Below are 27242 nucleotides of genomic sequence, written 5' to 3'. Positions count from 1 at the left end.
TTCCTGGAGAGTTCTTGGCGCCACGACCAGCCGAGTGTTCCAGCGACGCAGGCGACTATGTACAAGGGTTGCGACAGCATTTTCACGCCCTCAGTCCGGTTGGAGGAATTCGGCATGGTGCACGACGAACTTTCATTTTTAAAGACTTGGCCGATACAAACTATGTTTTCGTCCGTAATGATACCGTCAAGGGAATCCTCCAGCACCCGTACGACGGACCATTCAGGGTCCTCAATCGAGGGTCAAAAACCTTCTCCTTGGACATCAAGGGCAAACAGGTGACGGTAACCATTGACCGACTTAAACCGGCCTACATCGTGACGGACGATGAGGAGGCGCAAGGGACATCGACCGCTGAGGAACCTCAACGGCCATCGGATCCAGGGTCGCTACCTGTTTCACAGCCGACACCTGAACCACGGATGCTTCCTCAAGCACAGTCGGTCCCTGAATCCACGGCAACAGCAGGTCGGGGCCCAAGAATAACTCGGTCAGGCAGACGAGTACACTTTCCGGAGCGATTCCAAGCCGGACTTTCGTGATTAGGTCAATCACTGGCAAGGGGGTGATGTGGCAGTTCGGCACTGCCACCACGGCCTTGTCATTTTTTCTCAATTTCCATTTCCGTTTTCTGTTCTGACTTTCTCTTCAACTTTCGCTGTTCTTAACCTTTTCTTCTAATGCTTTACAATTTCCTGCCTATTCTTTCTACATCCGATCCCAAGGATTGGCACGGGTCTGGTCATCGTCAGTTACATCTGGCGGCCAGATCCGCGCGAGGCTCAGGACAATTTTCCCCTTTTTACTTTCTCCACTTTTCTCTCTGTTCTGTCCGCTTTCCTCTTCGTTTTCCAGCCCTCTTTCCATCCTTCTTTCTTCCTGTTACTTTCTCTAGTTTGTAAGGTATAAGAAGGGATGATGTGAGGGCGCGAAAACAGTCGGAGTCAAACTGCTGTAGGTTACACTTCATCGTGCTAATAAAACCAGTTTTTAGTTAACCACATTTATGTGTCTATTGATTAACCACCTCAGACTCTTAGTAGTTAGCAGTTAAAAGACTCAAAAAAAACAGACTCAATATAAATTATTTTACATAAGACTCTTAGTAGTTAGCATTAAAAGACTCAAAAAGGCAGACTTAATACAAATTATTTTACATAAAACTCTTAGTAGTTAGCAGTTAAAAGACTCAAAAAAACAGACTCAATATAAATTATTTTACATAAAACACTTAGTAGTTAGCAGTTAAAAGACTCAAGAAAGCAGACTCAATACAAATTATTTTACATAAAACTCTGAGTAGTTAGCAGTTAGTAGACTCAAAAAAAGTAGATTTAATACAAACCACCCTCATTAAAACACTAGATAGTTAGTTATATTTAAATCTAAACATGAATCGATGTTTATTAATCGATGATATTTGTATCTGATGATTCAATACTTGATTCATCTATTACTAAATATTGTTTTACATCACTGTAAATTACTTTAAACACTTGAATTTGATACAACCCAGTCTCATTCTAAAAGCGATTTCCACGCCTGTGGGCTCCTCTCAGTACTCAAATATAATTAGATAAAACTTAGATAAAAAGATTAAACTTAGATAAAAGAAAAGATCCAAATAATATACTATGAATTTCAGACTTCAGCTTTTCGACTCTTGTCCATCGCTAATCACACTATCTCAAATCTACCCCATTCGACCTCCCCAAACCTCCACCAGCCAAATATCTCACGAATCCCCCTCTGTTCCCACAGTTGGCCGACGTCTGGCGAACAACTGCGGCTGCAAGTTCATCGAGACGTCCTCAGGACTAGCCCACCACGTGGACGAGCTCCTGGTAGGCATCCTGGCGCAGATCAAGCTGAACCCGCAGCGCGATCGGGACCAAGCGACCAGGCGCAGGAGAAGCAAGCACCGCAGGAGGATCCTGAAGCACCTGCTGGGCTTCAAGAGGAAAACCAAGAGCTGCGAGAACCTGTTCATTCTCTAACGTTTCCCTCGCCGAGGAGACCGCCAGCTGTCTAACATCGTGCACCAGATTCTAACCTGGAGCTGGGGTGGCGAGAAGCTGGGAAAAGGAGGCTCCTGAAAGGGTGCCTGCTCGCCACGTGGCGAACATTTTTCCTCGAGTCGACCTCGAACGAGCTCTGAGAAACGCTCGGGGAGGAAGAGCCCACGAGCTCCCGCGGGGATGATGCAATTGAATTTGTATAAGGATTTTGATAAGTAGACCAATCGATATGTGGAAGGCGAGATTTGGGGAGAATCGTGGGAAGATTCTGGAGAAAATTTTCTGTGGCGTTGGAGAGGTGACTGGGGATCGAAGGGGATTTCGATTTCGAGGTGATACTGTTGGGGCTTTGGGTGAAACAGTATTGTAACACTGCGGTGAATGTTTTAATGATTATTGAGGAAGAGTTTAGGAGGACTGGGGTTAAGACGAATTTAGAGTTTTCATTTTGAGTGATCGTAGATGATTCATTCGCTTGAAAGTGGAAGATAAAAGCTGGAGGAAGGTAAATATCCCAGTAGCCAACTATGTCCTCATACCTGGGCATTAATACTAGTTTTATTTCATTTTAAACTTGAATTTTAATATATGTACTTAATGAGAAAACAAGTAAAAAATATTCAGCTACTGGGATACAAATAAATGTCGAGATATGCATGTTTAGGTTGTCCACTTACTGAGACATTTAACAACTTAAGCATCTAGGTATTAGGATATTTATTCACACCTCTTCAGTGATTGAATTCAGTTCATTAGTTTTCAATATGTCAGCAAGTGGAACATTGAGAACCAAAATTGAATTGATAACTTCGTCCCTTGTACTAAGTTCCTATTATTCTAATCGAATGAAGAGAAAGCAATAAGATCCTGTAAAAGACTTAATTTTGAAAAAAATGGACTTGAAGTACTCTGGCTTTGAGGTACAGGTTTATAACTGCAGCTTTAATATAAAACAATCATCCAGTTGTTTCATTAGGCTGTACTTCCTTCACTGTTCACTGTCAATGCTCAAAACAACCTTTACACTTTTCGCTGCGAGTGAATCGTCCGCGATGGTCACCCAAAGTGATAAGTCTACATTCGTCTTAAGTGACTTCGACAAGGGTGACATTTATTCGAGTACTGTCGAGGGTTTGCTTTGTCCTTGACGCAAGTTAGTACCTTTGTCATTGAAAAATTTGTCTTTTAATATCGTTTCTTTTTAAGTTAAAGGTTTATAAGATTTCTTCTTTTAAAAATATTTTGAAGCTTTGAGTATATTAGGTTGGTGCATATGAAAGATTGTATTTTTAAAGAAAGCTTGAAGTAAATATGGGACATGTATCTTGAAAATGACACAATTCAAAAAAATGTATTTTCAAGAAAAATGAGGGAAATATTTGTGAACTTGTATAGGAAATGTTATACAGGGTGTTTCATGTTAGGTGTCAAAAATTTTAAAGAGTGATTCTACATGTCAAAGTAAGATAAAAGTGAAGATAGATAAAATTGTGTTTCAGGCTTCGTTTGAAATATGTCTGACTTGGGACTTATTCTACTTGTCTTGCTATGCTTGACCTGACTACTGCACGCTAACAGTATTTAATGCACAGTATTTATTTCAAAATTGGAAGTTTAGAAATTATTCATTTCTTTGCATTTCCCTAAATAATAAATAATAAACAATATGTCATGTTTCCATATTATTTAAATATTGATTCATTAAAAAAAGCAATGTTTTATATATTTTAATTAAAGTCGCTAAGATTCAATATAAAATCTAAATTTTTATTAGAACAATTTTGCTTTAACATACTTTAACCACAAATTGTTATCAAAGCAAGTGATATTCCACATAATTTAATGAATATATTTTTGAATCAGTTTTCTGAAACTCAATAAACAAAATGTGTAATAATGACGAGCAATTTTCAATTAGATGAAAGAGAAATCTGGCCCGATGTGTTCCTTTTTCAATTATACAAAATTGAAATTTCCACGTCGAACAAAAACCTCTTGAAATGGAGCACAAGTTACATTCAGCATTTCATTGAAAACAATTTCCTACAAAAAAATACAGAATTAATTTTCAATCAAATTAAAGAAAATTGCATTATTTAATAACATGTAAAAATTGGTTCGCTAACAACTTACCCTCTACAAAGCTACAGAATATTATTAATAAAGTACTATCAACAATGTTTTATTCTTCAAATATTCTCCGCACAAATTTTTTTAATTTAACATTTCGTTACATACATACAAGTAAATTATTATTTTCCTAATCACTATCTTATTTTCTAAAACCAATCTTCAACTTTTCTTTCATCTATTGTCAAAAATTCTTCAGCTTCAAGACAAAATTCAGACTAAGGCTTGTCTTCGTGACGCCTCAAGAGACAAAGTAACTCCAGCTGACAGTACACAGACTCTTTCAATGGTCCTTTCAATAGTTAATTAACGAACGAGATTGTGATTATCGTTGTTGCGTGTTTTTCCAGATTTGAAAGAAATATCTCGAAAGAAGACAAACTTCCAACGAAATCGAAAACAGACGTATCATTTGTTATCACACTAGTCAGTAGATGGTAGTCCTAGAAAGAGCTAAGTATTTGTGGATCTCCACGTTTTTAACATAGTTAAGGAAAGGATATTTCGTTCTTGCATTCGTTGCTAAATTATATTAACGAGATGTAAAGACGCAAATATCGCGAGTGAGGGATGTTCAAAGCATATCGAATCTCAAGTTAACAATTTTGCACAGTGAACTAGAGCCGATCCTAAATGTCCGAATAATACTTGTACGAAATGTGGATTCGATATGCGAGCAATAAACAGCTCAACAGTTTAATCTTTGTAATTTTGTGCGATGTGTCGATGTAAACGTATCTCTCTGTGTGACTCTTATCGTGAAATACAGAGCTTCATGGACCTGCTCGTTCCACGTCAGACGTAAGTACTTGTGAAAACAGAGCAACGATTAATTAACAATGAATTTGTATTTTTGTCTTAGCGTGCTCTGAGAAAATACCAATATTTTCTACAAAAGAAATCTAATAAACAAATTTTAATAGAATTCTTGCCTACATACAGGACGTATCTTTTAATTTGCACACCTTACTGTCTTTTTTATTTTTGCTGATACAAAAAAGTGTGTCGAGACAAATTTGTTTAGTTCAAAGCTAAGAATATGATACAAAAAAATGGCGATGACCTTTAAAACTAGAAGAAACTGACCTTGAGAGAAAAAAGACAGATAATAATATTCTTAGCTTTGAGCTAAAGAAATTTGTCCTAACACATTTCTTCATATCAACAAAAATAAAGAAGATATTAAGATGTGCAAGATAAAAGAAACACCCTATATAATAAAGAGAAAAATTAATCGAGTGTTATCACGAGTTTAATCATAATGCTTTTCGAAAAAATGTGAGATAGTGTGAAAATAAGAATTCTATTTTTAAAGAATATTGATGTAATCATGAATGCATTGATAATTATATAACGTAAATATAATAATAGCAGAAGAATTTCGATATTTTCAGAAAAGAGAAGAAGACAAAATTTCTATTTTTTGAAACAGTCAAATATAGCCAGTGGATTCACTGATATTTACACAATGGAACTATACAAATTGATCAATGAAAGAATGATTTAATATTTTCGTGAACGAAAGAATGTCTCTATTTAAAAAAGGAATAGAAAGTAGGACAGAGTCGATTTTAACAATAAATTCATTGATGATTAATCGTGAATCATCTATGACCGTCGTTTCCATTGGCCTTATCGACGTCACTGTGTCTCAGAAGTGGAAATTCCGTTCTTTTCGTTGACAAAGGATTTATAAAAGCGTGCATACGTTGCTGTAAGATATTAAACACTCGACTGTCACTGTTGTATAAAATTTTCAGATTTCGTTGTAAGCTAGGCTCGAGTTTAAGCGATTAGATTCTCTATCGATACGTAAATGTCGTTATTTTAAGCTTCGATTCGAGGGACCGTATCAAACCTAAATAAAGTTATTGTGTAAAAGAAGGTCCTTGTTTATTCGACACATTCTAATTTCTGTAATTAAATCATCCACTTGTCGACTCTTTTATGTCTCCCCTTTCATTATTTTTTTCGTATTTTTTCAATAGAGTATTCTTAGTCATTTCTGCAGACTATTATTATTATAAATAATACAGTATTCACTCATTATAAACTTGTGAGTCGATATAAGTTTACAAAGCTTGAAGTTCACAGAATTTAAAGAGCTTGGAGCTTACAGAAATTTTATGTGCAAAATGTTACGTTGATGACATGTGTGTCGTAACACTGAGCTTATAACGAGAAAATACTGTAACTATATTATGGAGACACTACAATATATGACTAACATCTCAAGTAAATTTATAAATTATTACAGTAATTAATATTACCTCTGCAGTTTCTTGTAGTAGTACTCCATCAGCATTGACAGACTTTAACAATAGGAAGCTACAAACACAATTTATGTTAAATATTTCTATTAACATTCACTATTTCTGTTTTATTAACCATGATTTTTGTAATATAAAACACGTCATATACCAACGAGAAAACTTTTCCCAGTTGAAAACATAGAATTCTTGAAATTAAAGTAAATGCAAAATTCTTATTTGCATTTGCATACCAATACAAATTCAATCTCATACTAAAAGTTTTAGACAGCCCATCTAAGGTACCTGCAATTTTCCATACAGACTGCTAGTATATTCTATAGATAAAAATAAAACTAAACTGTCATGTAAGTAACAACAAAAAGTCCAGAAATGCTTCACAAAGAAATTATAACAAAAACAAAAAACATGACGAATACAGTAATATAATACTACATTTCCTATTTCGATGAGAGGTAACATGAGATATGTAATGCTTGTATAATTCGCTGATACTGTGCTGCTGATTTGGTTGACTATAATTAGATAGCTATCTAGCATTGTGCAAGTCATGTAAAAAATTGACTTAATGAACACTGTTCTCAACAATGAAATGATCGAAGGGGACCTTGGCCTTCATTGTCACCTACACCTTTAGATTCTTAATTATGGGCCACTCTAAACAGAAAAATTTGTGATACAAAAAGGTCTACTCCAAATAAATTACATAATTATACGAAAAAATTATTCAGGCAAAATCACGAGAAAATCTAATCTACAATAAAGTCACTAATACCATAAATCTGATACTAAATCTTCGATACTTTAAATCAATAAAAACAGACGATTCTTCAAACAGAAAATTAATTAATTTAAACTTAAATACTAGAGATACAGCATTTCATATTTGTATTATTTATCTTATCTTTTTATTATTTTTACTCTGTGTTATTTCTTCACGAACATTTTATTACTTCATATTCCAGTCTCATGTTTGCCTATAGAACAGACCAGCAAAGTCTACACGGAAAATTGCAGAACCCTTTGTGTATAGCATGTAGGATGTTCTCTAGAGCGTACCTGGATAACAAGGCAGTGGGCAACAAGGTGGACAACAAGGTTTTGGGGGTGGCGGAGGCGGAGGACACCTTGGAGGTGGTGGTGCAGGTAATGGACCAGGACAACAGGGGCCAGGACATATGGCCAAACAACAGGGTGGCGGTGGACAGGGTGGTGGAGGAGGAGGTATTAGAGGAGGCAATTCTTCGATTCTCGGTGGTAGCAAAATGGTACACGTGGGTTGCGGTATCACCTTTGGACACTGACTGAATGGAAACAGAGGATGGGGGCATAAATGTTAAAACACTGGCTGACATGTCTCTTATGAGGTAAATGTCCCAGTACCTGGAACTTAAGATATCTAATGTCCCAATAATTGGACAACCTTTTTAGCCATTTTTGTACAGTTCCAGACACTTGGAATGCACCTCAGAGACTGAATATACTATTTTTTGTTTATTCTTCGTTTATTTTAGTAGTTGTCGGTAAATGTATCGAAATCCACGCGTTATTTTAATATGTCAGTTAAGTGAATGTGAGTAATTGGAAGTAGAATAATTATAAACATATTAATAAAGGAACCTAGGATAAAAAAAAAATTTATCTCGTTCTTTTATTGGGTACATTAAAGTTCAAGTTCAAAATGAAGTAAAATTTGCGTTTGTGTTCAGGTACTAAGTCATGGTCAACTTTCATAGTTACCAACACATTTGGATATTTTTATTTAAATCATGCACAACCTTGTATATTTGGGATTTCTCTGAGAAATTTATTTAACATTTCAAAGTAAATAAAATGAGCTAAAAAATATTGTCAATTATTCCCATAAATACATCACCAAGTAATTTGATTAATAATATGTAAATATTTTTGAATGTATAATTAGCTTATTTTATTCAGGTCACGCAACTACAAATATACACTGAATATCAAAAATGCTTTCGAATCGATATCGTTTTACAGCTGTAAAACGTCTGTTATTCTGAATTTTTCTAGTCATACTAGATTGCTAATTTATTTAAGGATTTAATTACTGTGTCAAGGAATTTGCAGTTTCATCTAACATTAAATGGATGATATAGCTCCTTTTTACAACTTTCATGAAGTGTCTAGTGGCCTTTCGCTTCTAAACTTTTTTAGAGTCTTTCTTAAACGTTTAATCTTCTTTTAGACAACGTTGATTAACAACTATGACACAAGACTGCATAACTTACGTTTTCAGTAAATTTTAACTTCTGCTTTAATTGCGATCTTAATTAAAATTACTTAATTAAACTGGAGACTAAATTAATACTATGAATTAAATTCACTATATTTTACTGTATTTACTAAATTCTATTGCATGTGCTATAAATGACCAAAATAATATGAGCTAAATAATTGTGCATCCCTCAGAGGTTGGGGAATGCACCCCAGGATGCATTTTCCTGAGGTGCATCCCCAACACGGGAACTGGCGATCCCGAGGGCACTCGAGCCAATTTTATAATTAATATGAGTAATTATAACATTTATGATTTTTTAACGAGAGATTACTATACATTCCTGAATATATATTAACCAAAATAAATAAACACTAATTATAATTGTAATCTAATACATATAGGTACCTATCGTTTGTACCTTTAAAATAATTGATACAATCGAAATAAAATTGAGTATAGTTCAAATTAAAAGCAAATACAGATTTTCTACGCTGATAAAATTTTAAGAATGCATAAGAAGACAAGGATGCTTATAATAATTACGAACCAACAGTCGATCGCGCAGACCAAATATTTTATTTCTTCCATGTCATTCCAACATCCTGGTTCCTTCCTTTGGCGACTACAACTCATTTTGAATTCGACATGAAAAGTATCAGTTATACGAAAAAAAATTAATTTGACTTAAGATGACATTAAATTTTGATTCAATTTGCTGTTAAGTCATTGCCTGAAATGAACTTTGAATTTTGATTTAAATCAGAGGAGACATGATGGTCTCTGTATATTTACAAAAGAGTGAAACATTGTCGAATCGGGAGCATTGAGAAAAAAAATATTCTAAAATTTGCGAGCGTTTGTTTCTATATTATGTAACTATTATTGCCGAATTAGATTAGAAAATTTTATAGTTCCTTTTTTCTAGATTTAGAGAATAAATAGTATGAAAAATGTCATGTTTAATAAAATTTCAAACAATAGCTCTATTAATAGCTCCACCGATTTGAAATAATTCTATTTCTTCTGTTCAACCTTGCAACTAAGGAAATATGTTTTATATTTATTTACAATTAATAATTGTAAAATATTATATTACAGTTTTGATATTATATCAATTTATAATATCAATACATAATAGAAAATAAACTCTTTAATAAAAATACACTATTGAATATTTCTTCTCGTATGTATATATGCAATTAATCATTTTTATTTCAATTTATCGAAAATATGAATGAACAATATTCCATTAACATCAGAGAATATTATTAAACACTTTTGCCTAAACTTTGGCTCAGTGATTAAAAACAGCGATGATTGTATGTACACCATTTTTGACAAGTTTTATGGGGGGATGCTTTTTTAACCTTCGATATATACTCAAATAATTAATTAATTAATTAATCGACACATTTATTATACGATGCTTCAAGTAAAAAGAGAATCCAATTATCAAAGATTAATGTTACGAATAGCTTTATTATTGCCACCAAAATTTCGTCCCTTTTTTCTGCATCCTGCAGGTTGGAAAAATGGTTCGATAAAGAAAATTCATTCACTAAATAGTTGATCTAATTTCTGGTAACGTTTTCAATAATATAGGACCAACTACTGTATTTTTTTGGGCTCCAACATTTAAATGGGGTTTAGTGGCAGCTGGTTTGGGGGATGCTAATCGACACCCAAGTACGATCTCCCTTGGTCAGACTGGCAGTCTTATGGTCACTGGTGCTATATGGTCTAGGTATAAATTTTCACAGTGCCAATTTTTAACTAAATTTCAAGATAATAATTTACTATTTGTTCGTCAGGTATTCCTTGGTAATTACTCCGAAAAATTACAACCTGTTCAGTGTAAATGCATTCACATGTCTCATGGGCACATATAACTTTGCAAGAGGGCTTTTATATCAAATGCAGCAAATTCCCAAATGATATTTTGAGAAATATATATATAGGTAGGTAAATGAGAAGAAATATTTAAGAGTGTTATATTGTATTTATCTTATTAAAAATATTGTACTGTATATGTATTTTACAATATTATTTCACGGTAACGCTAACTATTCTAATATCGTCGTAAGGTTTATCAGTCTTTGGATTCGTCTTTACTTGACTGATATTTTGTACTACTTCCATTCCTTTTACTACTCTTCCAAATACTGTGTGCTTGTTGTCCAACCAAGGCTGAAAGATAGAAACGAGAAATTAAAATCGTACAATTTTAGATTCCCTCTATGGAATAACCTATAATACAATAGTTCTTAAATTCTAGGCGATACGTTTGATAATATTTCAGAGGAAAAAAAAAGGGTAAAATATAAAATACAAAATAGAAGAAGCTTACAGTTGGCGTCAAGGTAATAAAGAACTGACTCCCATTCGTATTGGGTCCTGCGTTGGCCATACTCAAAGTGTATGGTCTGTCGTGCTTCAAACTTGGCCTAAATTCATCTTCAAACTCCCCTCCCCATATACTTTCTCCCCCCGTGCCAGTTCCAGTGGGATCACCAGTCTGAATCATAAACCCTTTAATCACTCTATGGAATATGTGTCCGTTATAGTAACCATTCTTCGAATGGACACAGAAATTCTCCACTGTTCTTGGAACATCTTTCCCGAACAGATTCAAATGGATATCTCCAAGAGTTGTATGAATAATAGCAGTATCGAAAATCTTTTGTACATTGGCTGCTTCTGTCGAAGAAATAATATCCTCTTTAGAAGGTCTTTCGTTGAAGACATCTCTGTCGCATTCTTGACTTTTAGTGTCTTCTGGTTCCCTTCTTGTGAACATATAAAATCTGTTCTTTTTGTACGCTGTGCAGAAGAGTGTGGGATCAGGGCGATTCATTTCCAGAGTTGGATTTTCTGAGGCTTCCATTTCTACGGTCAGAGCAGCAGTTGTTTTCCTTGCTTTTCCCTGTGTTTTGTTTAAGTAAATTATTAAAATGAATACAAGGTACATTCTTTCACAAATTAATAAATATGACAATGTAAGTACCTGGAAGAGAGCCAACTGCATGGGACGAATATTTTCGGGTTTCCCCATAATTCTAATACATCGATTTGTGTATAAATTTACGACCTTCACGCCTAGCATTGTGCTGTATAAAATCATGTAGCCAGATTCGTCGAAAACTATGTTTCCCAAATTTGTTTCCGTCTTATCCAATTCTCTTTCAACCGCCATTCTGAAAATCATATGAATTCGTGAAGAAATGATATCTTCGGTCTTCATAACTATTTTTTAAAATTCTATATTATACCTTCGTCCAAATTCCATATTTGGCAGCTGTTGCGTCATTTGTTGTAATTCAGAAAATCTTTGTAAAGTTTCATCGAATATTCTATACAGTTTCCCAGTACGGAAATTAAAAACCCTGACTTTCCTGTCACCACTGAGAGAAGCAAACCTTTTGCCATCTGGTGACACTGCTAAACCGCATGGATAAGTCTTATTCTTGGCAAATTCGAACAAATCTGTGTCCAATTTTGAATCGAACGTGACGCACTTTGGAAACCTGTATTCCATTTTAGGTCCAGTCCAATATTCCAAAATACCTGCTTTGTCCACAGAAATACATGTTTCATATACAGGGTTGTACTGTAAACAAAGAGTTTGTACACAAATTGTTACACAAAATGCATGGAACACAATACTTATGTTAGTTTCTCTTACCTTCATTGTAATAACAGGTTTAGTATGCAATTTCTCGAAAACATGTAAGGGTGTTCCAGTTCCTTGTCCATCATAAACAAAAATCTTATTTGATTCTTGAGCGGAAACTGCTAAAGCAGCTATGGCATCACCAGGTGAGTATATCCATTCACAGCAAAGTGGTATGAAATCCAGTTTTATCATATTAATCATATCTGAAATGAAGACAAAAGTTTCAGTTTATGGAAAATATGTAATCGATAGAGAATGCTTACCAAAATTGATGACATCAAAGATTTTAATTGTTTTATCTAAACTAACTGTACACGCATGGACTCCATTACAACTAGCTGCCATAGACTGTATAGCCATTAAATGTGCCCGAAAATGTTTCACAAATTCTATGAGCTCTTCTTGTTTCTTCCAAAATTTAACATGCCCATCACAACTGGCTGTTATCACGAAATTTGATCTGTATTAAACACATGAAAAGAAATTATATTACAATTATTATTAATTTAAACTATAGAGATGTATTAATGAATACTAACTTTGTTACCAAGATGTGAGTAATTACATCCCTGTGCATATAAGATTTTTCATAGCACTCGCAAAATGGTAAGTTTTCTATATACACTTGTTCATACTCCAAAACTGGAAAATTTGTAAAAGTAGAAGCAATTTATAGAAATTAATAATTCGTTAACAATGAACATCCTTTTTCAATTATCTACTTACTCCAAATTACTACACTTGTACACAAATACTAAACATATTTAAATACATACCTCTATATTTATAAATTTATTTACAAGTACCACAAAAAAAATGAAATAAATGTGTCATCCACATAAAACACTAGGTATTAATAAATCAAATTTATACTGCGTAATATATTTCAATAAGTAACATAAACAATGATAACCTCAAATCTCATCTTATCAAATAAACTTTGTACACTGATTTCAGTGATGAAATACATTTGACATAGTAACAATCGCAAATACAGGAAACCAAAATCCTTTTAAAAAAGGTATTCTTTTCGATTTTATTATCCAAAACAGTACAATTGAATTAACACGTATAGGTTATAAATACTAACCTTTCTGTTTTTTTTGAGTCGCAGCTTCCGAAGGCAATGGTCCAACCCAATCGTCTTCATTATCACTTTCACTGTGCTCTCTTTTCTTACTGGACATTATTACACAATTATAAACAAACAAACAAAGAAATTATCTTAGGACCAAGGACCAAAACACTCATTTAAAACACAGAATCAGACAAAAACGTCAGCTTCAAAAACGATTTAATAAAGTCGATTAGTCGAAAATCGAAGTGGTCAAGAATATACTATCGATAGCCGGCAGGCCAAATGCTGCTACGCCAAATTTTGACAATTTAATACTTAAAAAAATACTAATTTAGGTAAGAATGCAAACTTCTTTATTCGTGTATTCATACATAATCATTATTGCAATTGTATAATCAATATTGGAACTATATTAAGAACAGATGAAATTGTTTATCCTCATACAAAAATTTGAAAAATCTTGTCAATTCATCAACTAAATTGAAACACCTCTACTTTTTCTTCTTCGGTATTGGATTCAAAGATCTACTGAATATAATAAATTATCTGTATAACGATTTCAACTGAACTTAAAATCTAAATCTAAGAATTTAATATTTTACTTTTGTCAATAAAAAATACAGAAAATTTGAATTTTTGAAAAACTGATGATTGATTTCATGCCTGCAGATGCCTCGAGTCGTGTAGATAAAAGAACACGTTGAAATTGAATCACAAATTAAATAAAAATAAATGTAACTCAGTTTCATGATAATATTCAAAGAATATTTAAAAAATTTCAGAAAATTAAATACTTAGAATTTAAAAATTCCATAGTAGCATAGCTCTAAATTTTGAATGAAAAACTACGTGATTTCTGTAGATATATTCGTATAGATGTAATTATACTCACGTGTCAGTCATAATTATCAATTTTACAAGTTATAGCTAACAGGTATTTATGTATTCTCAAAGCCATCAAAATTTGAAGAAACGGATACGTATTAAACCTATTCCATTCATAAGGTTTCAGTGTGAGGATAAGGCTGTACATCATTAGTGAATCGTACACAAAACTTATTTATTAACACTCTCAACTGTAAAACTATTAGTGTAAATATTTGTTGTTATTGTTTATACTAGAAACATTAAAAAATTGGTATTTCCTAATATGACTAGGTAGGTTGCAACAATTTTGAGGTTATATTTTTATAAGTCAAAATATTCGAAAAAATTATTGCCTTTGCCTTTTCATATTTAGAAATGTAATAGATCGTACTCTACAACAATATTATTCTACTTATTGTTGACAATAATTATTAGCAAATTGTCGTTGTAAATGTTTTGTTTTCAAGGACACGTTTATTTAAAAACGTACTTGTAAGTGAAAAATGGGGGAACAGAAATAATAAAATATTTTAAATATTATCATCATTTTTGTGTGAAATATAGTAGCTTGATGGTGGCAAATATTCATAATTAATATGTTATTATATTTAAGATAAATAATCGTAAAAAATTTGAAATTTCTAATACATGAAAATTAATTAGAAAATACGAATGTTCGCTCACGTTTGTAAAAAGAAGTTTTGGTTTTTTAAACTATGTAAATAAATTTGTATATTACAGTTTTGAACATAATTAGATGTGATAAGTATATTTGTCATCTGATAAAAATAAAAAGATTTCAAATTACAGGTCAAAGATAGAATTAGGAGATGTAACACCACACAATATAAAACAGCTCAAACTCCTTAACCAAGTGGTATTTCCTGTCTCTTATAATGAAAAATTCTATAAAGATGTATTAGAAGCTGGTGAATTAGCAAAACTTGCATATTATAATGATATTGTGGTATGTTTACTACTACTTTACTAGAATCCTACTTTACTCTGAAGAATTATCTGATAAAAGGAATTTTAATTGCAAACAGTGTTTTGTAATGAATGATATAATTGAAAGTAATTGAAACTGCAAATATAAAGATAGAAGATAATTCTATATGTAGAAACGAATAAAATTTGTTTGCAAGTAGATTATATTACTCATTGCAAAACATCCTGTTTAAAATTGTTTTAAATAATTAAGTAATTGATTATTCATTCTAGGTTGGAGCAGTTTGTTGTAGAGTAGATACTTCAGAAAATTCTAGGCGTTTATATATTATGACATTGGGTTGCCTTTATCCTTATAGGAGGCTAGGAATTGGTACTGTAATGGTAGAACATGTTTTAAGCTATGTTAACAAAGATGGAAACTTTGACTCAATTTTCCTGTAGGTATTTGAACTGAATATGTTCAGTCCCTTTATATGGATATTATAGATTGTTAATATGTCTGTATTGTATATTTTACTTACAGACATGTTCAAATAAGCAATGAAGGAGCCATTGACTTTTATAAAAAGTTTGGATTTGAAATAGTAGAAACAAAGAAACACTATTACAAAAGAATAGAACCAGCGGATGCTCATGTGTTACAAAAAACATTGCGACCTAGAACAAATCAAACAAATAATCAACAAGCTAATCAATAAAAACCGTTAATCAATTATTTACCGCCTCTCAAAAACCACATGTTTCCACAATCTGGTAATAAAATTATTTTTATTGAATTTCCCAATGTGTTATAAGTTATGAAATTAGAATTTTATAAATAATTTAATAAAGTTGACAAGTACACTGTACTTCCATGTAAAAAAGAAATATAATTTAATAGTTCTCTGAAATTGTTAATGCTGACCCAAGAGAAAGAAAGTGTAACAAATTCATTGTTAATGTTGTCCATATCATCTGCTTTTTCATATTTCATTAAATTGACACCACGTTAATAACAATTTACATCTAGCCCATTTTTAATGTTTGTTAATTTAATAAAGCATTGCAGATCATTACAATATACTTGTGTTTTAAATTGTAATTATCTCGAATACACTTAACATTAATACAATAGAAATAAAAAGTCCATTAAACATTTAAGTAATAGAGACTTTATTGAAAAAGAATAATTGATTTATAATAAATTAATAACAAAACAGTGTCATAAAAATATTCGTACAATTCACACCACATATTATAATAGTAAAGTTGAGTATAACCTTAACAAGAATATAAAAATTAATTTATAATTAATTTATAAATAATACTCTTTATATAATATCATGTACTAAAAAAATAAACAAAAGATTCATTGAAAAATGACTGATAGAGTTTTAGCGAAATAAAAATAATTTCATTGTTCATTTTACATTGAACATTGTTAGAAGGAATCTCTTACTTCCAATGTATTGCACATATTGTTTCAATGATGTAAAATTATTCCAAAATAGTAATTTACTACAAGGAAACATATACATGAGACAAAATACTTGAACAACTCTGAAAAAATGAGATTTTGTACTCAATGACTCGGCCTTTAGTATATTTAATTCGAAAATAAGCTTTAAAAAAATACGACGCTATGTATTAATTTACGATACATTCAATTGCTTATAAAGTATCGTTAAAACTTCTAAGTATTGTCAGAGTTAAAACTGGTGTAATTAATACAGTTATGTTTAATAATCATTTGTAGGTGTGCAAACGTGCACTGTACTGAATTTCTGTTTGCAGACTTCTACTTACATTAAATTTTCCATTGATTTTATCAGTGGAAAGCTTCACTTACACGTTACACATTTCTAACCCCAAAAATTCGGTCGGACGTTTATTAGACGGACACGAACGATGTAAAGTCGATTAACGTGAAAGTACGAATATTTCTATGATTCGCTGCAGATAAAAATAGATACACTTCCATAACATCCATATACTGATGCATAAAAACTCTAAATATTGCAAATGATTGCACTTTGTCTTCATAAATACATAAAAAATTGAACTATAACATTTAAAAAAAAAATTAGTGAAAAAGCTTCTTTGTTCCCACATAACAACATTTATGCTTGAATGAATAACTGCTACACGCATAGAATTATAATGCAAGTAGCTCTTGTATTCTCTTGACACACAAATCTGATCCTTCACTTGCTTCTTTCGAGACCTATAAATTAATATGTAAAGTGTAGAATATAACACACTACATTGTTATAATGTTTACTTAATAAAGAAACTTCCTTTACCAGTGTTATATTGAGAAATCCATGAGGTAAACCAGGCAATATGTCAAGTGTGACTAATACACCGAGCAATCGAAGTTTCCTTGCGAACATGACAGAGTCGTCGAGGCATGGATCGAGTTGTAATGTCTAGAAACAAAATTCAGATATCACATATTAACCCCTTGCATTTTTTATTACTTCTTCGTTGCCGATCACGCGCTAACGCGTGATGAGGCTTTTCCACAAGTAACCACTGACGCACCATCGCGTGATGGATCTGTATTCTGTTAATGGGAACTCTGTGAACGGCAGTTCGAGGTAGTCTGTCGTTTCAGATCGGCAGTATAGGTGAAAACATTACCAAAGAAAGTTGTAGGTGAAGAGGTTAAGTATCACATTCTGTAAATAATGTTTAACTCAGGAACTTACTAGCAATGCAATAGGCGGTAATTGTGCTAGAAGATTATCTGATGCAAGGTAGGGACTTAAAAATGGGTCCCTGGGTACTGTGAATACAAAGTCTTCCAAAGGGATTTTCGTATTTTCTATATCTAGCTCTCTAGATTCTCTGTGGTTTCCCTTAAGAGACCATCCAAAAAGCGACCACGATCTTTCAGGCTTTAAAATATTAGTTTGTATACTATTACTTGCAACATACGTTGCAGCACTTATACCAGTATTTTTGTATAACTCCAAAAATTTTTTAATGTATTCTCGAGACTTTGTTTCCTCTCTTGAATGTTCTGCTCCTGTCACAATAAAAATGTTACTGAAAATTATTGAGAGCTAAACGAAATATTAAAATTTGATGAAATGAATCATTGAGAATATATTTTACCGTCAACTTCTGTTAAACTAACAGAGTTCAGTGTCGAATCAGATGGCAAAGATGCCAACTTATGTGCATCATTCGTTTCATCCTCGTTAGGACTGAGAGCCAATGCTATTAGATCACTTTCGCTCACTTCTGCAAAAGATTCTGTATCCGATTTTGCACACTCAGCAACATCATTCTCTTTTTCTCTAAAAATCCAATAAACACTATTAATAAATTATGCTTTCATTTATGTGTTTTATGTTTTAAAAGAGCCTACATTGGAAAGCTTTCATGAAACTGAATTAAATTCTACATGCTACTTTTATTTTGTCCTTTAACTCGAAAATTTGTCAAGAATATATAAAATATTGCACGTTCTCAGATTTATAAAAATTAAATGTTATACTTTCACAAGTATACCTCACAGAATTTTTATTATCCGTAGCTGCGTATGCTTTCAAGCAACGTATTAAAAATCCCATAGGTAATAATGGGTCTGTAACACAAAGTAACCGCGACGGAGACAATATAAAATCGACGAATACTGGCGAGTACGCCATGAACAGTCCATTTGGCTTCCTGATGTTCAGTTCTATGCATTTTAAAGTGACTGCTAAATTCAAGTTGGCCCCAGCAGAATCACCTATAGCAAGATTAAATTTTAGAAATTAGAATTCACATAACAATTGGTAAAAAAAGGCTAACACGGTGAATCTTACCAACAAGGAGTACTTTCTTCCCTGTGCTCCCAAGTAACGTACTCGCATGATTTAAAGCCCATGCGTACGTGTACAGTACTTCTTCGAACGCACGAGGGAATGGAGCTTGCGGCGCTAAACTGTAATCTACGCTGAGAATAGGTACGCCAAGATTTGTGGCCCAGGAGCGTAAGTATGGTTCATGAGAAAGCGAAGTCTGCGATACAAAACCACCACCGTGACAATGGATTATTAGTTCATCCGATAATCCAAGCAGATCTCCTCCTACTCCACCTGAACCAACCTGAGAGAAGCATGTACTGCACAGGAGTGAAACCAATGTTCCACAAACATCTTGATTCGATTAAAGGAAACGTAAAGACGAGAGAATGAGTGAAAACATAATGCAAAGTAAATAGATTCCATAAATGATTTATTTCTTTACCATTCCCACGCGGCGCTTGGAGCTTAGCAATCTGACGTGTATTGGCTTCTTTCCAATGTGGCTATTTGGTATTGGAATTGACACTGTCGTCCCATCTAATGCAGGAAGCGTCAATTCTTCAGGTGGAATAGAAATTACTTGATTTATCGCCAGAGATGACAATGTTATACTTGGTAATCTTCGTGTTATATCTGAGAGATTAAAATGATGCAATGTACTAATCACAAAGTATCATAGATCAAGTAATAAAATTAATCAATGAAGTCTTACCATTCTCATTGAGAAACCAAAATGCTTGGCAAAACGATACATCAGCACGTCGAAACACATCAACAGTACGACGTGCCCTCATTTCAGGGTCTAGCATATATTTAACAGAATTAGTACATCGTGCTAGCAGTGTTCCATTAGAATAGAATGCTTCGCTAAATGTAGCCATACCAACCATTATGGTTTTTAAAATAGGTTTTAAGGAATCGTGAAACTGAAATCAATGCATTTTATTTCGTAAGAAGAATTATAGCCCAGTTATCAGAATAATTATCGTCCTGTATAATTAGGTTCATTAATACCTGGAATCCTAAACACCTGCCATAGAAGCAATATTGGTTAATACTATCTACTTGACTTAAGATCTCACGAGGACTATGATCATCCCCTATGAAAAGGGACGGTCTTCCATCATTCATCTGTTCGGTCCATGAGTATAAATTTTTCAAGTGTTCCATACAAGTGGACAAGGATGCTAAGACTTGAGAACAAGCTTCTACTTCCCTGCAAACATTTGTTTCTCTCAGTATCATGGTATAATTTTACTTTTAACTTAAACAAAATTATAATAATTACCTCATATGATAACTTTTCCGAAAAAATATAGAATCCTTTTGACAATATATTTGATGGCAGACCGAACGTGAATGTACAATACATTTATCTATTAAAACTAAGAAACTTCTAAAGCCATTACCAGGCGTTTGCTCATCCAAATCAAACAATGGCGCAATTCTACTGATCTCTTTATACAAAGGCTGTAGTTGCTCTAACTGATCTAATATTGCCAAGAGTGCAGCTCTGATTCTAACACCATTCTCATCTTGATGAGCCATGAAGAACTCTGCATTTGCTTGACATAGTTCTCGTAAAGCTCCCCATTGCAGGGGTTCAATGTCTTCGAACGGTCTATCAAAATCATCATTGAGAGACATCTGAGCGGTTTCTGGTTTACCCGTTTAACAAGAAATTTTTAACTAATAGCTTCACAATTAAAGATAACTATAGAATCTGTAACAATCAATTTTGTATAAGTGAGACACTTTCCTTGTTTAATAAAGTGTAATATTAATAAACTATGACTGGAACGGTAGTTTTTTATGCATTTATGGAAATGTTGAATGCGTAAGAAGTTATAAAATGCATACTGTATACAAAAATATAAAAAATATTCTTAGAAAATGAAGTACAAATTACTGTATTTGAAGAGTGAACAATAGTTATATGAAGACTCCATTTCTCTAGTTATGTTCATGAAAATATGATTTTACATACAAATTTTCAGCTTATTTATGACATACACATTTCACTATTTCTTGATACAAATACATTAAAATATTTCAAACAATATTATATGTAAAAAAGAGCGTTTACTGGTGCTAATTACTGTTAATACCTTTAGAGTACATGATGCCACTTAGAATAAGGTTAACAAACTCCCGATGCATATATTCTTTCTAAAGTAATCGCGTTGCAAGTTCAAACTACATCGTGCTCGTCTGCAATCCGTAACGAGATTAGTGTGTACACAGTAACCTACGTAAGCACGTCACTTTTTATTTTGGATTTGACATTTCTTAGAAATCTATTGTGGCCGCCATATTGTTTTTTGAATCGATATCGTTATCTTAGTAACAATATAACGCGCTATTTACGAATTCAAATCACGTTAATTACATCTGCGAGCACTGAACTAGATGTCTGCGTGGCGAATTAAAGAATTATTACGCGTGAAAAGGAAAACAGCTTTAATGACATTTAAATAAATGTAAATATATGGGATACACTTTTACAAAAAAGATCTGCTATATTTAGGAACAGGAATTTTTCCACTGTTTATGAGTGAAATCTGGATGGGTTCAATTATTCTTAAAAATTCAAATCGATTCTGTATTACACGCAACATTATTTTACACTATTTTAGATTATTATACATTACACACTACACTACTTTAAAAGAATCAACATTGTCGTAAATGTATCATCGCGAAAATTCAACAATGTTCTGTGTTAAAAATCAAGTTTGTCGCGATCGATTCACCAAAGATAAACCAAAATTAAACGCAACAAAGTTTCGACTTGAATTTTGAAACTATATATGACCACTTTTGTTTGCAATAATGTTGAATTACAGAAAATCTTTCTAACTCTAACGCCATTTCGCATGAAGTGTTTGCAACAGTGCTGCAGAAAATCCAAATTAAAAACCAATAATGTCAATTTTTGCAGCAATGCTGGCTCCCAGCGCGTTTGTTACAACTTTGCTGCATTTTCGTTGGAAGTCGGTTTAACAAAGTTGCTTTGTGTAGAATAATGTTTCTAGAATTAAGTCTATTAAGTCAGAAATCTAATTTTAAAAAATTTTTAAATATAACATATGCTGAGAATAATGCATTCTCCCTATTCTCGATGTATTCATGAAAAATGAAAACTTTTGTAATAGAATTCTAATCGATCCATGATGCATTTGACCTCAACTCTATCTATAGACCCTCATTATTAATCAATAATATGAATAAGGAATGGTATCTATGTTAGTGGGTGAACGACTTGGTTTCCTTTGTACTTACCGAACGCGTGCATGCTCTAATGCTTCCGTGTTCCAACGATGGTTAAACCAAGACAAACACGCGTTACACGAGCGTCAGTCAGACTGCATTTCGTCAGACTGATGGAAATGAGTGACAAATAACAACTTACGATTTCGCGCTCGTCATTACTATGTGATACGCAACCAACCACATCAGCGAATCAATTACGCGAAGATACAACAAAGATATCTAATACGGAGGCACATTTTTTTGTGTACATGTTTTTATCTGCTAACATTTCTTCTATTTTTCCTAGACAAAGTTTCTTAGGTATCTATATGTAAGCAGCACATGTTTGTGACTCATGAAAATGCAAAGTAACGTCAGCAACAGTGTAATACGCTCTATTAAAATCAAATAAAAGCTTTCTAATTGCACATTTAGGTCTCAAGTTTTCTTTAAAGGATTTATTTTCCTTTATGAGAGGAGGTATAATATTATTTCTTTGTTATGTATTTCTTTAAGACGAGAACCTTACGATAAGGTGTAGTACACAAATATTTAATTATTTTATAATAATATAGTACTATAAGTAATATTATATTATTATAAAAATTATGATTAAAAATAAAAATATTATTACAAAATATTTTCTAGAAATATTATAATAATATATTATTTATTATTATATTTGATTTATTTTATAAAAATATTTTCTAATAATATTTTATAATATATCTTGCTTTTTCTTAAGAGAGGATACCAGCCAGAGGCGTTAAGAAGTAATATTTAGTAATTTTTATCGTAGATATTTGCTGAATGAGTACTGGCTTCTTGGGACTGAGACGTGGTCGGATCTTTATAATTTATTTATTGATAAGTAAAATTACATATATCCACAAACACAATACGTTCTTTCACGGAGTGTATTAATGCGATAAAATTTGTGAGTGGCGAGGAGAAATCCTTGTGATGGAGAAAGAGGGAGACGGGGAATTATTAGTTTTTATCCGTCAGTTAGTGACCTCTCTACTCGTCGAAGAACGGTCGCAGAAGCGTTCTATCATCGAACGTGCGTAGTTTTCGATCCTACAGTTAGAAAAACAACACGAGAACTCAATCAGTGATGTTCATCCGACCCGACGTACGTTTCTCTGTTTCCACATACCACTTTTCGACGCCGAATAAGCATTATAAAAATCTCGATTGTTTATCGAATTCAGATATTCTATAATCCCTGCAGGTGTTCATCGATCATTTCCTGAGAGTTTAAATCCCCATAACAGAGACCCAACCGCCGATAAAACGATCGACGTCGAACATATGACTAGAAGGAAATGCAGTGATATCGGAAAGAAATTTGATTCGGTATAAGATCGAAAACTATGTTATAACACAGAGCGTCGTGTGGGTGCGTATCGACGTTATTGCACGTGTACAGCACTCACTCGATATAGTCTCACGACTGGTCACGACAAGCTTATATCGTGATGTTTCATTTTCCCCTTGCTTTCGTCTTTGCTGAGATAGTAACAAGTTATCGACACTTAATACTTCACGATACAGTATAGACTCGTTGCTTCTGGAGTCGCGAGCTTATATTGAGTAGCCACCCGAGTGACTCAGATGAATTCTCACTCGGTACAATTTTATAAGTGGTCATCAACGTCGAGTTTATGTCGTGAAATATCCCTTTTTCCTTGTGTTAGTTTTTGCTGTGATAGTAACAAGTTATTCTTTACAAACTCGTCGTTTATAGTCGCGAGCCTATATCGAGTAGCCTGTAATTCGACCCTCGTGTGTCTCGTGACCGTGATCGACGGCTTAGAATCGTACGAATCGAGATCGCAATTATACCGAAAGAACTGCAAAAATAAAGTTTAGTTCCGTTATTATTCCCATTCGCCAACATCTATAATCCGATTTGCTACGCAAAGGACGTATTTATTTTTTGTTCCTTTAACTTCCGTTTCCTCACATCTCACGTGTCTTTTTTCTTCACATTTTTTTTTTGTTCGTTAAGCTAGATTAATTACCTCGGTAAGTATTTATTACCTCTTTACAAAAATCAATTCTTAAACTTATACAGGGCGGCTCGACGCAAATTCACAGCATCCTGAAGTGAAAGAGGAACGCTACTATACATCATCGTCAAAAGAACGGGCTAAAACTGATATGCTTCGAGGGGTGGGGGGACGTTTAAGCTAATACTGACAATGAGATAGCGTTTCACGTTTTACATATTTTCTATTCTTCCTTCTTTTCCTCGTCACACGCGCACGAGTTTTCATTAAATAATACCGACACCGTTCGAACCGCGTGTAGACTCCCAAAGATGGTTCGCGAGGTAAATTTGGCAAGCGATGGAGAGAGACGCTGGACGCATTCTAATGTGTCATCACAACTTGGACAAATATAACGTATGATGAACAGCAAATCCGTCAACGTAGGCCAATCGTTAGCTTGCGTCGCGTACCATCTTTGCCACTTTTTCTCCCAATAAATATAGAGATCGGATTAGAATCGCGACGTCACCGAACGAAAGAAGTTAGCATTTTATCTAAACGACGAAGGCCCTCAACATCTGTGAATTCATGTCAAGTCAGATTTATACGCGACGTGTCAATGGTTTTTCTTCCTCATTTTAACGACTATATATGCTATAGGTACATAATTGTTATAGTTAATTTGATAGGTGTACATGTATATGTATTATGTATATTGTTCATATATTACACACGCACACACACACACACATACGAACATATATATTTATATATAGATATTTATATTATTATTATAATTATTATTAACGTATTGATGCTATGCTTTTGTTGTATCCATAGACATATAGTTAATTGCTATCATATTTTTTTTTCTTTTTAATATATCTAAAATAATATTTTTAACACTCAGCGATGCGCGAATGTGTGTGCCTGTGTGTACCTCGTGTCGGCTCATCCTTCCACCGGAGTTGCGTGAGACAAACAGTCTGCTGTTCGCTAAAAAACAGGAAGGCAGCTGTTCCACGTGCGCTTAGGAAATCCAAGGATACCAAACCTCCTCGGCTTTTGCGCATTCGCTTAAATTTATTATTTATTTAGCAAAATTAGCGTCGAAACAAACGGACCTTAAGATAGTATAGAGAGTACAACTTTCACAAACGATGAGCATAAATCCTTAACCGTACGAATCAAAAGCTTCTTAATATCGTTATTCAATCGAGTAATTGCGCGACTAAAAGATATCCTCCTTGTACAATGAAACGTCGTTCAATCGACATGTTAATCGATATAAAGCTATAGTATGTATGTAAAGGCTAATAAAAACGTGCAATATTTCAATGGGAAAAGAAAGAAACAAGTGAAAGCTGTGCTTTCCCACGCGACCCTGGCTAAAGTGCGGCCTGCTACCTTCTGACCATATACAAATATATAAGCATTAAACGTGTAATATATTATCGTCATCATATATAATTAATATCCTAAGATAGTTATTGTATGAACCATCTTTCTCCGAAAGAGGGAAAACGAAAAGAAGGAGGGAAATAAAAAAAGAGGACAAGAAACGCTTGCATTTTTGTTTTCTTTCTTCCTCAACAGTCGCCACTTATTCGACCTAAATCGGAGGTACTAATTGCCACTCAAAAGAACTCCCCTCCCCCCTGTTAACTGTTCCTCTTATTCGGCAGCCTTGGCGTGACTCTTTCGACCCGTTCGCCGCTGAGGAGAATCGGTCTTCGGCCGAGTCGAACAAGTCTGCTGAATATTTTCCGTGCATACGTTCGGACAGCACCTCGATAAGATAGTGGACTTCTCGTATGGAATGATAAAATATCTTGCTTCACGTTAAAGAGTCTCGATACGTTCGTGATCTCAATTTCTCTTAAGTATAAAGTTGTATAATCTAAGTAGACGTTAAGTACTGAAAAGGTCGCTGAAAAAATCAGGCAGTGGGAATCGAACGGAGATGAAAAAATAGCTGCATCACGAAGGTGAACGTGCATTGATTAACAGTTCTGATATTTTAAGAGCTTCTTCCGTAGCGTACACGATAATATGCGTTTTCGTTTTAAATATTCTTAATCGGATTATAATGCTGCCACTGTGCAAGCTGCTACCGCTGCTATTCTTTTTTTTTCTTTTCACGTATTAGTTTGAAGCTGCGTTTACCTTTTATTGCCATTGACTACCTCGAAAAATATCAGAACGCAAAAATACAGCAAAGAGCGCAGACGTGCCGAATGCTTCATTTACAAGACGAACTCCTTTCGTCGCGTTCGCATTCTCTGTCGCCGAAAATAATGAATTTCTAACTCATCGTAGTCCACAGCCCTCTGATCGAAGGGTATCGCGTTAGTCTTAGCGTTTATACCGATTATTTTTATTGTGAGCGCTCCTTCCTGCGTTTTTCTTCACTTTTTTAGTAACATGTATGACAACGAAACGAAAACAACGTGTGTGAGGTACTTCCGAAGACGATCCACGCGTTTCCCATATATGGCACATTTGCGTTCTCTCTCTCGACCTTACGAATATTATTTTAGTCGAATCTCGTATCGCTTCTAGCTAACAGATGTCGTATAAACATTGCTTTATACACATATCGTAGAACATTTAGAGTATGGTCGTGTTACGTCATAAGCTATTATGCAAACGAACGTCGCACGATGATATTGTATTGCAACACCTATCTTCGTATGGACAGACTTCGTTCCATGGATTATTATGCGGCTTTGTATGCCTCGGAATCTTCGGAAGAACCTCGAACCTGAAAGATATATCTTACACTAACAAAATACTATGAGATTCTTGAAAACGGACAATTAAGACCAGTTTCAAATTAAACTTCTGTAGACCGAGGTGACTGAATTATTCTTTGACCTCGAAGTATTTGTATGTGGGATTTTCGTATCCGTTGATCTGCATGTTTGCGACGTGTCGCTCTTCTGGTGTGGCTGCTTGGTCGACTTCGATGAAACCCTGCCCCAC

At 33.7% G+C, this 27242-nt stretch overlaps 6 protein-coding genes across 9 annotated transcripts in view; 3 read left to right on the top strand and 3 right to left on the bottom strand.

The window, feature by feature from the left end:
• The window catches only part of LOC143187018 (uncharacterized), an 84239-nt gene extending 78207 nt beyond the window's left edge, over positions 1 to 6032 (top strand). For both annotated transcript variants that reach the window (XM_076390942.1, XM_076390940.1), the window contains one exon: positions 1762 to 6032. In XM_076390942.1, coding sequence (XP_076247057.1) covers positions 1762 to 1997 — 236 coding nt within the window. In that variant the 3' untranslated portion in view covers positions 1998 to 6032. The remainder of the gene's footprint in view (positions 1 to 1761) is intronic.
• Positions 6033 to 10083: 4051 nt separating this feature from the next.
• Positions 10084 to 10595, top strand: LOC143186674 (mitochondrial pyruvate carrier 2). The gene is made up of 3 exons (XM_076390381.1): positions 10084 to 10183; positions 10263 to 10404; positions 10472 to 10595. The coding sequence occupies exons 1-3, from the start codon at positions 10084 to 10086 to the stop codon at positions 10593 to 10595; spliced, it is 366 nt and encodes a 121-aa protein (XP_076246496.1).
• A 44-nt stretch (positions 10596 to 10639) lies between these two features.
• LOC143186961 (peptidylprolyl isomerase domain and WD repeat-containing protein 1) lies at positions 10640 to 13624 on the bottom strand. The gene is made up of 8 exons (XM_076390852.1): positions 13424 to 13624; positions 12873 to 12975; positions 12597 to 12793; positions 12343 to 12536; positions 11930 to 12267; positions 11665 to 11854; positions 11008 to 11583; positions 10640 to 10847 (listed from the first exon to the last, which is right to left on the bottom strand). The coding sequence occupies exons 1-8, from the start codon at positions 13518 to 13520 to the stop codon at positions 10704 to 10706; spliced, it is 1839 nt and encodes a 612-aa protein (XP_076246967.1). The 5' UTR covers positions 13521 to 13624; the 3' UTR covers positions 10640 to 10703.
• Positions 13625 to 14416: 792 nt separating this feature from the next.
• On the top strand, positions 14417 to 16281 carry San (Probable N-acetyltransferase san). The gene is made up of 4 exons (XM_076390853.1): positions 14417 to 14569; positions 15089 to 15245; positions 15500 to 15666; positions 15753 to 16281. Exons 1-4 carry the CDS (start codon positions 14562 to 14564, stop codon positions 15925 to 15927), a joined length of 507 nt encoding a protein of 168 aa, XP_076246968.1. The 5' UTR covers positions 14417 to 14561; the 3' UTR covers positions 15928 to 16281.
• Positions 16282 to 16587: 306 nt separating this feature from the next.
• Hsl (hormone-sensitive lipase) lies at positions 16588 to 21286 on the bottom strand. Its single transcript, XM_076390556.1, has 11 exons — positions 21117 to 21286; positions 20297 to 20731; positions 20023 to 20224; positions 19721 to 19934; positions 19451 to 19641; positions 19027 to 19309; positions 18728 to 18950; positions 18329 to 18513; positions 17920 to 18239; positions 17512 to 17637; positions 16588 to 17432 (listed from the first exon to the last, which is right to left on the bottom strand). Exons 2-11 carry the CDS (start codon positions 20653 to 20655, stop codon positions 17364 to 17366), a joined length of 2172 nt encoding a protein of 723 aa, XP_076246671.1. The 5' UTR covers positions 20656 to 20731; positions 21117 to 21286; the 3' UTR covers positions 16588 to 17363.
• A 1816-nt stretch (positions 21287 to 23102) lies between these two features.
• Positions 23103 to 27242, bottom strand: part of Appl (amyloid-beta-like protein) — a 56029-nt gene continuing 51889 nt past the window's right edge. For all 3 annotated transcript variants that reach the window (XM_076390343.1, XM_076390345.1, XM_076390344.1), the window contains one exon: positions 23103 to 27233. In XM_076390343.1, the coding sequence (XP_076246458.1) occupies positions 27123 to 27233 (111 nt within the window). In that variant the 3' untranslated portion in view covers positions 23103 to 27122. The remainder of the gene's footprint in view (positions 27234 to 27242) is intronic.

This window comes from Calliopsis andreniformis, unplaced genomic scaffold (assembly GCF_051401765.1).
Source record: "Calliopsis andreniformis isolate RMS-2024a unplaced genomic scaffold, iyCalAndr_principal scaffold0022, whole genome shotgun sequence".
Lineage (NCBI taxonomy): Eukaryota > Metazoa > Arthropoda > Insecta > Hymenoptera > Andrenidae > Calliopsis > Calliopsis andreniformis.
Note: the sequence above shows the minus strand (reverse complement) of the source record. Positions and strands in the feature narration are given on the sequence as shown.